This window comes from Dreissena polymorpha, chromosome 10 (genome assembly GCF_020536995.1).
Source record: "Dreissena polymorpha isolate Duluth1 chromosome 10, UMN_Dpol_1.0, whole genome shotgun sequence".
Taxonomy (NCBI): Eukaryota; Metazoa; Mollusca; class Bivalvia; order Myida; family Dreissenidae; genus Dreissena; species Dreissena polymorpha.
The window spans coordinates 36,340,895-36,354,842 of record NC_068364.1 but is presented as its reverse complement, the minus strand read 5'-3'; the positions used below and the strand labels follow the sequence as shown (position 1 = coordinate 36,354,842).

Sequence of the window (13,948 nt, the reverse complement as noted above, 5' to 3'; positions counted from 1 at the left end):
GGTAGCGAAGATTACTTTTTGTAGATAGACAAATAAGGAAGTACGCTATTCACATGAAATCAATCAACATTCAATCTGCAGTTTGCATACCACAAGCATGTTTAATTAACGAGATAAGCAATGATTGATTAACTTGGTGTGTTATTCTCGTCTGTTTTGACGTTATTTATAATTACCATCTGTGTTGGTCATCTGATATCGTTCTGTATTCCCTATTATATTAGCATGTATTCCCTAATTCATTAATTAGCTGGTCTCTTTGTATGTAAGATATTGCTTATAGTATGAATTTTAGTTAATTGAATATTTGTTGTATATAATTTTCTAATGCGTATACTATTTTGTATAATAAATTAAATAAAATATTTAACTCGTTACGACACAGACTTTTTGTTTTATACATTTTTGTTTTGATATACACAAAATCATATTTGCGCCTCTATCAATAGACCACTTCAACAGTGGACAACTTCATGCAAAGACATTTTGTCATTGTGATGATTCCGATAACCAAAAGCCCTACACACATAACACATTTTGTAAAATGATCATTAAATTAATTAACAATTATCTGTAAATAAAAACGTGGTAAACAAAAATACAAAACAAAATTGAGGAACGTATACTAAACAATTCCCGGACTTAAATCTTTGGACATCGTTCATGTCGTTATGCAATTTATGTGCATGCAATACGCTTAGAAGTGAACACTTGGCATATTGCGACGCGTCTTGACGAATGAACTATATACAAATATTGCATTTTCCAGAAGTTGATTTACCCACTACACTGTTCAAATTTTTCACTGGATCAGTGCCGTTGTACTAAAAATCCATTTGACTTCTTATGCATTAAAATTGAACAAAATAAAATTCAGTAAAATAGAACAAAATAAAAAATATATATTTAGAAGAAGTGGTCTTCTGTAATTCCTAACTTCATAAATGTAATATAAAAAAATATATGAAATATCAACATATTTTCACAGAAGTAATGAATACCCTTAAACGCAGTCCATAGTCAACGAAATTTTTCCCAATCCAATGGGCCCCAACCCAATTCCCAAAATTGATGGAAAAACACTGAAAAGCTTGTGTGTATGAAAACTTAAAATGGAAATAAAGACAGACGTACTAACAGATTAAATAGCAACTGATTTTTAGTAAATTTAAGTATAAAAGTAAGAAAATACTTAAAGACATTTACAGATAATTTAACTAGTATGCACAAAAAAAACGATGTGCTTCACTATTTTGACCCCAGCAAATTTAATCTTACCTTGAAATTTTTAAACACAGGGTCATTTGACTCCTGGTTTAAAAAATCTATTGAAATCCCTGAAATAGATGAAATGTCTTCAGTACAGAAATTGATGTTCAACTTACATTGGACTTCTAGTTCAGTAAAATAGAACAAAATAAAACATATTTAGAAGAAGGGGTTTTTAAACAATTTGAAGTTCTTACTGAATAATGACAACAACTGAGATATCCATTTATCATTACGTGTTTTTCACCATTTTGGGAGTGGGGCCGGGTCCCTTCGAATTGGAAATATTCGCGGCGTTTGGGCTAAAATTGGGAAATCTGTGTTGTTGTTTTGGTAAAAATGCTTCAAAATTGAGAATACAAGTGTTTTCAGTATTACATTTACTAAGGATGAACTTACATGAATTAGAGATAAACAAAATATTAAGTTTTTTTTTTAAACCTTACATTGGGAATTTTCAATTGGCCGATTACCGAACTAGATTTTGAATGAAAAACAAGATGGCCTGAGAGGCCCAAAGTCGCTCACCTGAGATTCGACGGAACTGACCTATTCTGTGCAGCCCAAGATGTCATTACAACAAATGTTCTAACCAACTTTCATGAATAGTGAAAACCCTGGCGGCCACGTTTTCCAACAAACCGACTACATTTGTGTACACATCCAAAATATCATGAAAACAAATATTCTGACCAAGTTTCTTTAAGATTGGACAATAAATGTGACATAAAGACTGTTAACAAGTTTTTACAATAGCTATACTTAATAGCTTATACTTAATAAGCTAGTGTATGATAATTTTGTGAAAAGCAATTGAAGACAAACATAACGAAAACGGATTTATAGAGGGACTGAGTGCTAAAATGTAAGTCTTACCGTTTTGACAACGTAGTCCATCAAATCCATCAGGGCAACGACATGTGTCAGGTGATACACACGTCCCTCCGTTTTGACATTCAGGACTGCACAGGGCTGAAATAACAACTATTATATAGATACTACAAGTATACGACATGTAAATTATATAGGTTTAAGTAATTAGGTCCTTAACTCAATTAAAGACACGTAGTGAGAATGAATATACATGTGCACCTATGACAAAGAGGTTAATTTCGTTTGCAAATTGATATATATTTCAAGAAAGTACGGTCTGTTTACTAAGGAGACCATGCAAATGAAAGACAGCGAAACCACACTCACTTAAATTCGTGTTTGTTGGTTCGTTCCCTTTCTTAGTTTACACGTTTCGAAGAGCAAACGTTAAAGTTAATTGTTAAACTTAATATTAGTCATATTGCGCTAACATTAATACGATTTACATGCAGCCTAATAAAAATGTAATCCCCAATTAATAAACCTAATTTATCAAAAATAGAACCATTTTTATAAAACTGGATATTCAATGTTGTTGTGGTCCTGTAAGTTAATGGAAGCCGGAACACTTTAAGGACACACACTTGTTTTGTATGGTGATGTGTTCACTCGTCGTTCGACACAATTGAAAAATAGTTAAGTGTGAATCGGCTATTTAAATCAATCGACTATAGTGTAATTACTGATTTCACAGTGTTCTCCACGAAACCTATCGGGACGGTAACATACGTCAGGTGATACACACGTTCCTCCATTCTGACATTTTCAGGATAACACAGGGCTGAACGCTTTAAACATGTACTTCCAATTGAATTGAAGTCATGACCAAATGTAATGTCCAATAAATAAATAAAATGTATTAGTGTATCGAACAGAGAACCATTCCAAAACCAAACAGGTCGATATAGATATACTTCTTGAGATCCACATATATTCAACATTACATACAATATAGACTATTCGTTTCTCATTTGATGAAAGCATTATTACCGCTTGGTGCATGACTCAGTTGATTACAGAGCACCCAAATTGGTCCACCGCAACCCTTGACATCAAATTGCATAGAGATATGAACGTGCCACTGTGTTGGATTCACTCTGGCACACAGACCTAGCACTGGGTAAGGTAGTTTATTGGGTCGTATGGTGTTCCCGTCCTCATTTGCATCAAATAACTCCAAACACGAAAAAAACAAGTAAAATGGATTCAAACGCTTTTTTAAAGAATAATGCCATTTTATACACATTTATTTTTTAAAGTAAACGTAATTGAGTATTGAATGCAGTGTTTCCTTTCAGACAGGGAGGTCCATGGTAAGATACCAGCTCTGTGAGCGTTATCAAGTTCTTAGAAAAACTATCAAGGCATCTGACTCAATCTAAATTCAGTCTAACTACCAGCTGAACTTTTTGAGTTGTAAAACGAGTTGAATCAAAAACCAAATGAACATTGATCCAAAATAAACACGCTAGAACTTAAGTATGCAGACTAAACAATTCAGAACTTAAGTATCTCAAATATGTTAAGGAAACATAATGTATATATAGATACATAGTAAACTGATTTATGTAATTCTTTAATGCTGCTTTTCCGGACGTAAACATATTGAACTGCAAATAATACGTATCGACGAGATGAGCAAAGTGTTTATTACAAGTTTTAGGTTGAATGTTGTTCTGTTTATATTGCCATGCGTTGTATATGCAATACATCCCTTACTTTAAATGAAAGACTACACGTACTGAGGGCTTACAAAAAGTTATTTGCTGATAATTTCTTTATGGTTTCATTTGATTATTCGTCAGGATATGAACGTGTTAATCTGCGTGCAATAAACATATATGATACCATGTCGGATCCATTCGTGTGCGTGTAAGTGTTGAAGATCTCACAGTCTCTGCTGTACATGAATCGGTACTGCGTCACCCATTGGGGATTCTGATGATTCTGAGATATGGGTCTGCCACGCGTTTCAATGCCGGTGATTATTTTCGGAGCTGAGAAGTTTACCTTTTAAAAAAATAAATAATTTCATACAACTCAATGATTCATAGCGTAGCTTCAGCCATTTTTATTTCATAAAACCCCTGTCAACATCGCCCAACAAAAAAATCACGCGCATTAAACCATGTACTGGCAACAAGTTGCAGTATACAAATAATTAGTCAGATTACGGAACAATAATGTAGTATGAAATATTTCAAAACGAATATATGAGGTTTACGACCTGGATGTACTGATTTGTATCCGCAACACCTGCCGCCCATATCCCTGCTCTGAATGATGTTCCCTCTCCCGTTTCCGTGGAATTAAGGCGCCCCTGGTCAGCCCCAAACTTATCGGGCTCATTTTGATCCCATTGAGACGAAACGGACAAAATCGAGTCATTTTTGACCAAATATTCATCAGCGGAACATTTCTTCACTGAAATAATGACAACCGTTTTAAATGCTATTAATTATTCGCCAATATTTACCTGGCACTGACATATATCGTTCTGTTAAAAAACAGGTCAATATAGCTAGCGTTATATTTCTTGAGATCCACATATATTCTACTTAACATTACATACAATATAGGCTCTTTGTTTCTCATTTGATTTTGAAAGCATTAGAACCGCTTGGGGCATGAATGAGTGGATTACAGAGCACTCAACAGAAACTAATTAGCTTCGTGTTTGCCTAATTCATGATATGTTCACTCATCGTTGAATACGATAAAAAAAGCATTACATTGTATATCGGATACATAAATTAAACGGCTACAGGGTAATCAAAGAGTTCACATAGTTCTCCCCAAAACCTATCGGGGCATTGACACACGTCAGGCGATACACACTTTCCAACGTTTTAACATTCAGGATTATATAGGGCTGGAATAAAGGTAGTCAATTCAAATAAATAGTAAACCATTAACACTCAATGTTGGACAGACTGCAAAGATGTTTGAGCGAATGTTAGCATTTTTTGTTTCAGCGCGATAAAAAACAAATAAACACCTTATCTCCTAGCAATGCCGCATGTGTTGTATATTTCATTACATTTCATAAATTATATATAAGTTGATGACATAACATTGTTCCTTTACTAATTTGTAGAGCGTTCTGGGTCTTTATTGTCATTCAAATGATTACGCAATTTATTATTTTGTATCACGTGATGTTATTTCTGGGACGTAAACATACTATACTATGGATTTAGGGGCGACTATTCGGAGGAGATTGATGTTTTTACAGTAAAATAATAAAACTACATGATATCATCGAACGATTTCAAAACATATTTTGGAGTTAGTGTATGTCATTTATTTTTGGAAACTTCAATCGGAATAAAATATTTTGCACCGACCAGTCATTCGATTTCGTGAATCGCGTTTGTGCTTAGAATCTTTAGTAATCGTTACGTTTCCAAAAATAGTAAAGTTATTACTTAATAGATATCACGAAGGCTTAGTTAGTAAAACATAAGTAAAACGTGCTTATTCTTGTTAATGCGTCCTGAGTACATGCTCCTCGTAGTGTTTTTTAATGTGTTGTTTTTATTCTTTAAAAATGCAATTACATGTTGAGATATGCGTTAAAGAAATTTGATTCATTTATTTGATTGAAGGGTAGTGGACAGCAAGAAAGCAACCAATATATGGGAAAAAACTCAATGATGTATTTCTATGTTTACAAAATATGAAAAAATAAAACATCAGGAAACGTGTCAATCCGATTTGATTGAAGCATTTGATGTGTATTTTGGTATAGCAGTTTGTCATGTACTTTATATACAATTATATTGATATGTACACTGGACGTAACATCGATAGCTTAACGCAATGTGCGTATTCATCTTATCCAAGATGTCTCAACACTTCCCACCGAGACAATAACATAAAATCCCTGGTAGATTCCATCCGCTAGAATTATTTATATCACAAATGAAACAATACGTTACATGCATGACTACATAATCAATCACAAATCAAACTACACAGAACATGCAAGATTAGAACTGAACCTCTAAGACTAATTAATTTCCTTCCAAGAGAGACTATTCATTCTCATATCTTCAATATGTAATACACTATTGTGCATCGAATCAGACTGGTTTAATTGAATTTAATTTTAACGTTATATTTTATAATTGCTCTTCCTGTTCTACATTAGTTTTTTTGCGGACAGACAGTTGACTGACACATGAAATATTCTTTCCGCGTCGGAAGGCACATACATTAGTTGCAACTTCCAATGTCCCAGGAAATCGTTGATCGTAAATGATCATATTATGTGCACTGAAAAGCCAAGTTTACCTTATATATGCAGGAAGATTTTTTTTAAGACTCGGCTCTTGACGTTTAAGGGAGCATCTCTGGAAACGAAAGAGCCTTGTTTTGCGAAAACTGGCTTTAATGCATGTTCGTAAGATGTCATCCCAGATAAGCATAGGCAAATCAGGGACGAAACTTTTTGCTTTCATGGAATTTGCATTTAAATGACGTCTCTTCTTAACGACAATTCAGTTAAGGCGGAAAACGTCGTCCCTGATTAGCATGTGCGGACTGCACCAGCTAGTCTGGGATGGCATTTAACGCACATGCATTAAACCTAGATTTCCCAAAATGAGGCTCGAGAGATCTCACTTTGTTTCAAACTACATCAATCCTTGACAAACGGTGGGTGCATACCTTTACAATAAAAGAGGAACGAAGGAACTGAAGTCAGGACATCGTAATTGGGAACTGCCATTCCTTTGTGAGGCCCCGAGGCACTGAGTATTTTGTGATCGGCAGTTAAACCTATCCCGATTGTAAATACCAAAACACACTGGGCCTCCAAAAGCTTTGCTTCAATTAAAAACTGTCTTTCAACTTCATTTTCAAAGCCATTTGTTATTATTATGACGAAATTGTCAACATTGTTTCTGTCACCAACATTCGGTTTAAATAATCTATTGCGGACTATTTTCAGACGTTAGTTGTGTATTCGTTTATTGACTTCTTAGTTTTCACGTTGTCAACACCGTTAAGCATATCAGTCTTTGAATCATAAGTGTTCAAGTTAAAGTACATTGTGGTAAAGCAAGCATGAAATCGAAATCGGCACTAGCAGTATAAGCAGACGCATCCAATAAGAAAAGAACGTCGCATTCTGGAATCCGCAAACCGAGGCTGAAAGAAAGCGAATGTAAGCGTGCAAAATATTAAAGAAGAACATATAAAAATAAGCCTAACCGAAAAGAAGAAACGGCAAAATAAATGAAAAAAATGCGCCTATTAGACTGCATGCCGCCACCATTAATATCACGTTCCCATGATAAAGAAAATACAGTCGAAGAATGTATTTATAACCCTAGATGAATCTAAATACTTGTCCTCCAATAGTATATTTTGAATCACTCAGATACGTTATGCCAATACATGTATGTTGCATCCAAAATAACAGTTTACTCTCAACAACAAAAACGAGTCAATTCATAAAATAAGCGTACAACATTTGATAGTATAATATTGAACTAACAGCGTAAATGTCAAAAACGTATAGAAAGCTAAACATATTATGCAAAATCATAATTTTTTTCGGTGTACATGATTATATATATCTATATTAAAAAAGGCCTTAAAGTTACACGTTACGATTTTAACCTTACTTGTGCTTAATAGCAATGTTCTCATTAAAATGCAATTGACTACAAAGCAAAAAAAATTATCCTACTCGTTTTTTTTTAAACTTCAACCTTAATACAAACTCAGATACTGGTAGAGCCTGTGCTCATATAAATGATTATTCAAATATGTATATACGTGCTAAAGAAAAGGCAAAGGGGAACTAGAAACAAACTTATCAATTTGTATTAAAATCAGAAGATAAGCAATGTCTCTTCATGCTTTTCATTTGAAACCTCATACATTCTATGGACCTTAATACACAAATACATAAATATATTTCAGAAAATATACAAGCATAACTCAACAAATAATTAAAAAAAAACAATAAATGAAGAATATAAAGCAAAAAATAGAAAAAACATTAATCAGATATATAACTTTTGACAAGGCAGTCGAGCAAAAGAATTGTAATCACACAGTAAATTCCAAAATTTATGAGTCGCTTCCGGAAAATGGGCCTTAATGCATATGCGTAAAGTGTCGTCCCTGATTAGCTTGTGCACTCCTCACTGGCTTATCAGTTACGACACCATTCGCCTTAAGTGTGTTTTTTCACTAAGAAGATACTCTATTCAAACGAAAAATACCTTAAACGCCGAATGTGTCGTCCCTGATCAGCCTATGTAGACCGCACATGCTAACCTGGGACGACACTTTACGCACATGCATTAAGCCCGGTTTTCCCAGAGCTTACTTAAATAAAAATCGAATTATATCTTGCAGAAGGGGAGACATTCACAATCAGGACTAGAGGGATTGAGACACGAATAAAGCATACCTTTCTTTAATGTCAAAAAAATGCACGCATTGCAATAGATTGTCTAACGATGTTACGTTTATCAGTAATACGTTCATCAGTTAACGTTGATCAGTAAACATTTATCAGTTTTCGTTCCTCAGTTTCGTACAGTATAATACCCCAATAATACTGATATATTATTTTAATTGAAACAACACATTACTCACCTGTGCTGCTTAGCTGGGCTGGGGTTATTAATTCCAGCTTTTGAATTAATAAATATAAAAATAGGGCATGCCATATTGAGATACGTTTGTGATCAATAAACCCAATCGAAAACGGTTTTGTTTTCTGAACAACATTCGATAAAAAAAATGTTTGCTTGAATATTCGAGCTATAAGTATATGTGCGCCTTGTTCTGGGAAAAGGGGCCTTAATGCATGTGCGTTATGTGCCGTCCCAGATTAGCATGTGCAGTTTTCAAAGAATAATTAAGGACAACTCTCTCCGCTTTTATTGAGTTTTCGTTTAAAGGAAGTCACTTGTAAACGACAAACAAGTCTCGGCGGAAAGTGTCGTCCTGTACAGTCCGCACAGGCTAACATGTGACAACACTTAAATCACATGTAACGATGTATTAAACCCCATTTTCCCAATGCGAGACTCATATATACACGATCTTATCTATGGTAATCAAACGGCTGGTAAATAATTCAGAAATAGACACACTACCTGGGCATGAGGCGCTGAATATCGTCTTATGCAGGCCTTTCAGTTGGTCGAAGGTCTCCACGTGGAAGCTGTTGTCGGCAGCCGGCGGCGAGGCTATTGCGTCCACCTCCTGAGTGTCTTGGAGGGCGATACCGATCACGTACAGGTGGATACCCTGAATAGGAGTGAAAATACATACGAGCCTGGCTCTGGGAAAACAGGGTTTAATGCATGTCCGTAAAGTATCCATGCGTTCCGCACAGGCTAATCTGGGACGACACTTGCCGCCCGAATTGGACTTTTGCTAAGAAGAGACTTTATTTAAACATTTTATGCTATGTATTACTTGTATCAATTGTTAAAATGCCGCTTAATTTCTAGCAATATCAGAAAGAATGTGGGAGCTGTAATTTTGTGACGAAACAAAGAAATTTCGCGTAAAGTCGAGATGAAAAACGAATATTTATACCAAATAAGCGTTAATCACTTTCTTGATACTTTCTATAATACGAAAGTAAAAAAAAACGCTCGTAGCGAATACGATTTCTTGGGTCTGATTGTGGATCACAATGTGTGGGGGTAGAAAAAAAAGATAGACATACAACTTAATTTTTAAAACAACGTAAGAAATACTGTTACATATGTTTTATTCGTCAGCATGCAATTGCATGTTTAAAAAGCGACTTTTCCGCGGGAACATACATCCGAGGTTGTCTGATTTTGGAAAAAAAGTGCAATTAGCGTCGGTTAGTTTCCGATGTGTTTGGGTCAAGCTCGTTGAAAGCTCAACATAAGGAATCAACCAAATTAATGCCCAATCAATATTATTGATTTAACATTTTCGGATTTATTGTCCTCTTTCGGAAAATATCACGTGCTGTAGTCATTTTAGTAATATAGTAATTACAACACTACGATTGTGGGTTTAAGTGGTGGTGGCGGTGGGTTGGTGGGAGTAAACCCATATATTTCAAAAACCTAAGACTAGGAACGAAAGAATTAATTGGCAGATAAACGATGAATGTAAATTCGAATCATTTTGTTTTCGGATAAATTCATATTACTTTATAAATTGCTCGCTCGATTAATATTACTATTGGGCCTTTCTAGCTTTTGACTTCATGGTACAGTAGTTAAACTCCTGTATATATTACATCTCAGATATATTGGTCCTTCTATATCTATATGACCGGTTTCAGTCTGTAAAATGCGATAGAGAAACCTAAGAGTATATGGACTGGTCACTATATTTTTGTATATAGACCGTTCGGGGTTACAAAGCACTAACTTTGCACTGTGTGGAAGCGTTTTATTGTACAGCGTAGTATTTTGCCGTTACTGTTAGTAAACAACAATGACGTCTGATGCCAGATTCGCAAAATTAACCGACGACGACTAAGTTCTAAACCTTTAACAATCGTACAACCATGTACATTTGTACAGGTAACACTCTTCGGTGTAATATAATATAAGAATATAAGAAACAGTAAAGTCCACTTCGGTCCCAAATGCAATGGCATTATAGTGACCAGCCAGACAGCCAACAACTGTATATGGACCGAAGCCGTAGGCCTGGCTGGTCACTATAATCCCATAGGGACCTCTGTGGGTTTTACTATTTCTTAAATGTTTATGACGTTCGTAGAACAAACCACAAATATAATGGTAAACTTTCAGCCGCGTTCTTGGAAGAATGGGCTTAAAGGGATCTTTTCACGCTTTGATAAATTGACAAAATTGAAAAAAGTTGTTTCAGATTCGCACATTTTCGTTTTAGTTATGATATTTGTGAGGAATCAGTAATACTGAACATTTACCATGCTCTAATATAGCCATTATATGCATCTTTTGACGATTTTAAAACCTAAAAATTATAAAGCGTTGCAACGCAAAACGATTGAATAATTTGGAGAGTTCTGTTTTTGTCGTTAAATTTTGTGAAGCTACGAAGATTGCTTATATAATGTATAAAATACGTCCAGAATGTGTACCCGGCGGAATAGCTCAGTAGGCTAAAGCGTTTTTACTTGTGGACTCTGGCAGGACTCCAGGGGTCACTGGTTCGAAACCTGCTCCGGGCAATGTTCTTTTCCTTTTTTTAATTTTATTCTTGATTTTTTACTGGAGCTTTTACGATCCAGTGTTTACATTTATCAATATAAAGCATTTAATGAATACGTTAAAAAAATGCCAAAATCTGTGAAAAGGCCCCTTTAAAGCACGTGTTTTAAGTGCCGCTTACGCTAATCAGGAAATACATTTTCGCTAAGAAGAGACTTCCTTTAAACGAAAATACTAAAATCCGGAAAGGGTCGGCCCTGATTAGACTTGGCGGACTGCACAAGCTTATATGGAACGACCTTTGAAGCACATGCATTAAACCTCGTTTTCCCAAAGCGAGGATCAATTATGTCAAAAAATATGAGACGCGTTCTGAGAAAACGGGGCTTCATGCATGCGCAAAAAGTGTCATCCCATATTAGCCTGTGGAGTTGGCACAGGCTAATCAGGGACCAGACTTTCCGCTTTTATTACATTTTTCGTTTAAATGAAGTCTCTTGTTAGCAAAAATCCAATTAAAGCGGAAAGTGTCGTCCCTGATTAGCCTGTGTGGACTGCACAGGCTAATCTGGGACGACACTTTACGCACATGCATTATGCCAAGTTTTGTCAGAACACGACTCATATCATGAAAAGAATCCTCTGTGACAAACTGAGACATTGATTGGCTCTTATTGATGGCACCAAATATTTAACTATTCACATCGTTTCTGGCGTTTCCGTTACGATGGATATTGTACCGAAGATAGAAGAAAATGACGATTCGTAAAAGAAGCCATCACGTCATTGACTAAAGCCATATTAAAACTACATTCACAACACAAATTACGTATGTTAACACCACTTTTACCCTTAAGCTAATTGTAATCCAATTAAAATCACAATCTTATGAAATATTTGTAATATCTCAATTTTCATTTAAACTTAGTTAATAATTTTAATTAATCCTAATTAATAAAGTTTTAATTAATTTCAATTAACAAAATTTTAAAACTACTATTGCATATTGTTTAAAATAACTAGTGCATATTGTTAGAAATGCTCAATTTTATGTAAGGAATTCTGCAGTCAGTATCACGCATTAAGCCCCGGTTTCACAACACTACATAGGCATACTTTTGTGCTAGGTGAGCTACAAATTCTTACATGTTGAAAACTACCTTGATGAACTATGAAAACCGCTTAGTAAGCTAGGAGAGTGACTGGCACATTACAATCTAAATTGTTTCCCAAATTTGGAACATAAAAGTGCACAATCGAAGCTTCGAGAAAGTTCCATGACTAAGGGTTAACAGTTTTGACCCGAACAAATATAAAAAAGTAGGTGAATCAGCGTATCACGTGAGACCACGTGGGATCACGTGGGATCACGTGAGATACGTATTTGGAAAATTCTGATCAAATTTCAAAAAGTTGCTACTGAAAGAATATTTAAGAGAATACTGTGCGCGATTCAAGCACTGTATTTTCTCGATATTCTTTCAGGTGAGATGTTATTTCTCATTTATTTTTAAACCTAAATTATTGTTTGCTGCAAATAAATATATATTACCGGTATACTTAAATTATTGTTTGCTACTTTAATTTGTTTCAGTTACATTCAATGTAGAATATTTAAGAAGGTTGTTTGGCTGCACAATATCCGAATAAACATATATTGTGTATTTATGATAATTGCTATTTTATAAGTATCTTATTAGTAAAACAAATAGTACGGTTTTCTCAAAAATAAATAATTTCTTAATTTTATGATTTGATAAAACAATGTTAATGCCTGAAAACTGTTAGTGAAATTGAATAATATTCTGTGTGATGTATTAATATATAATAATAATCGTTATATATGACGTACGTATATATCATTAATGATATGTGTGCATGCAAATATTTATCTTATTTTAATAAATAAGCACTGTATTTTCAGGATATTCTTTCAGAGAATAAAATGGGCTGTTTATACTACCGACTTATTTAATTATTTACACTTATCATAAATCAAAGAATGCTAGCGCTTAACGCTCATTCTCAGAAGTCAAAGAATGGTATCATTGAATGCTAATTGAAAATGAAATATGGCAGAAACAATATTCGTTAAGAACATAAATCGAAGAATAAATGGAACTGTTATTTGTTAAGAACTAAATAATTTATCGTACGTAAATGAAGATCCCGTTACCGATTATATTAAATGGAAATGATGAAAACCTCAATAAACATAGAATTATATAATAAGCACGTACGATATAATTATACTGTTTACCCGCTGATAAGTACGCACACTTGAAATCTTTGATTGTAGCTCATGTTTATCAAGATAAGTTGTAATCACCCTCGAGAATATATTATGTACAGGAAACTCTACATGCAGACGATTGTGCTAAATAGTTCAAATAAAAACAAATTTATGTAGCAAATCAATATGGTTCAGCTATAAAATTATATGTATAATGTTAAAGATATTTATACTGAAAGTAAAGACAATTTTCCACTCCACTAATGTTTTGTAAGTCATGACTTCTATTATATGGATAACTTTAGATGTGTTTAACATGCATCTTGTTCATCTCTGATTGCATTACATTATTATGCTATGTTTCATATTTTATATGTATTTGTTTTACAGTTTCGAAATTAAATGGGTC

General features: G+C 34.3%; 1 protein-coding gene across 3 annotated transcripts in view; it reads right to left on the bottom strand.

The window, feature by feature from the left end:
- Positions 1-13,948, bottom strand: part of LOC127847744 (uncharacterized) — a 29,982-nt gene that overhangs the window by 5,599 nt on the left and 10,435 nt on the right. Inside the window, exons 7-11 of one of the 3 annotated variants that reach the window (XM_052379851.1) lie at positions 9,267-9,420; positions 4,370-4,566; positions 3,991-4,152; positions 3,133-3,316; positions 2,146-2,241 (exon numbers count right to left, since the gene is read on the bottom strand). In XM_052379851.1, coding sequence (XP_052235811.1) covers positions 2,146-2,241; positions 3,133-3,316; positions 3,991-4,152; positions 4,370-4,566; positions 9,267-9,420 — 793 coding nt within the window. The remainder of the gene's footprint in view (positions 1-2,145; positions 2,242-3,132; positions 3,317-3,990; positions 4,153-4,369; positions 4,567-9,266; positions 9,421-13,948) is intronic. The other 2 variants (XM_052379853.1, XM_052379852.1) reach the window with 2 other exon arrangements.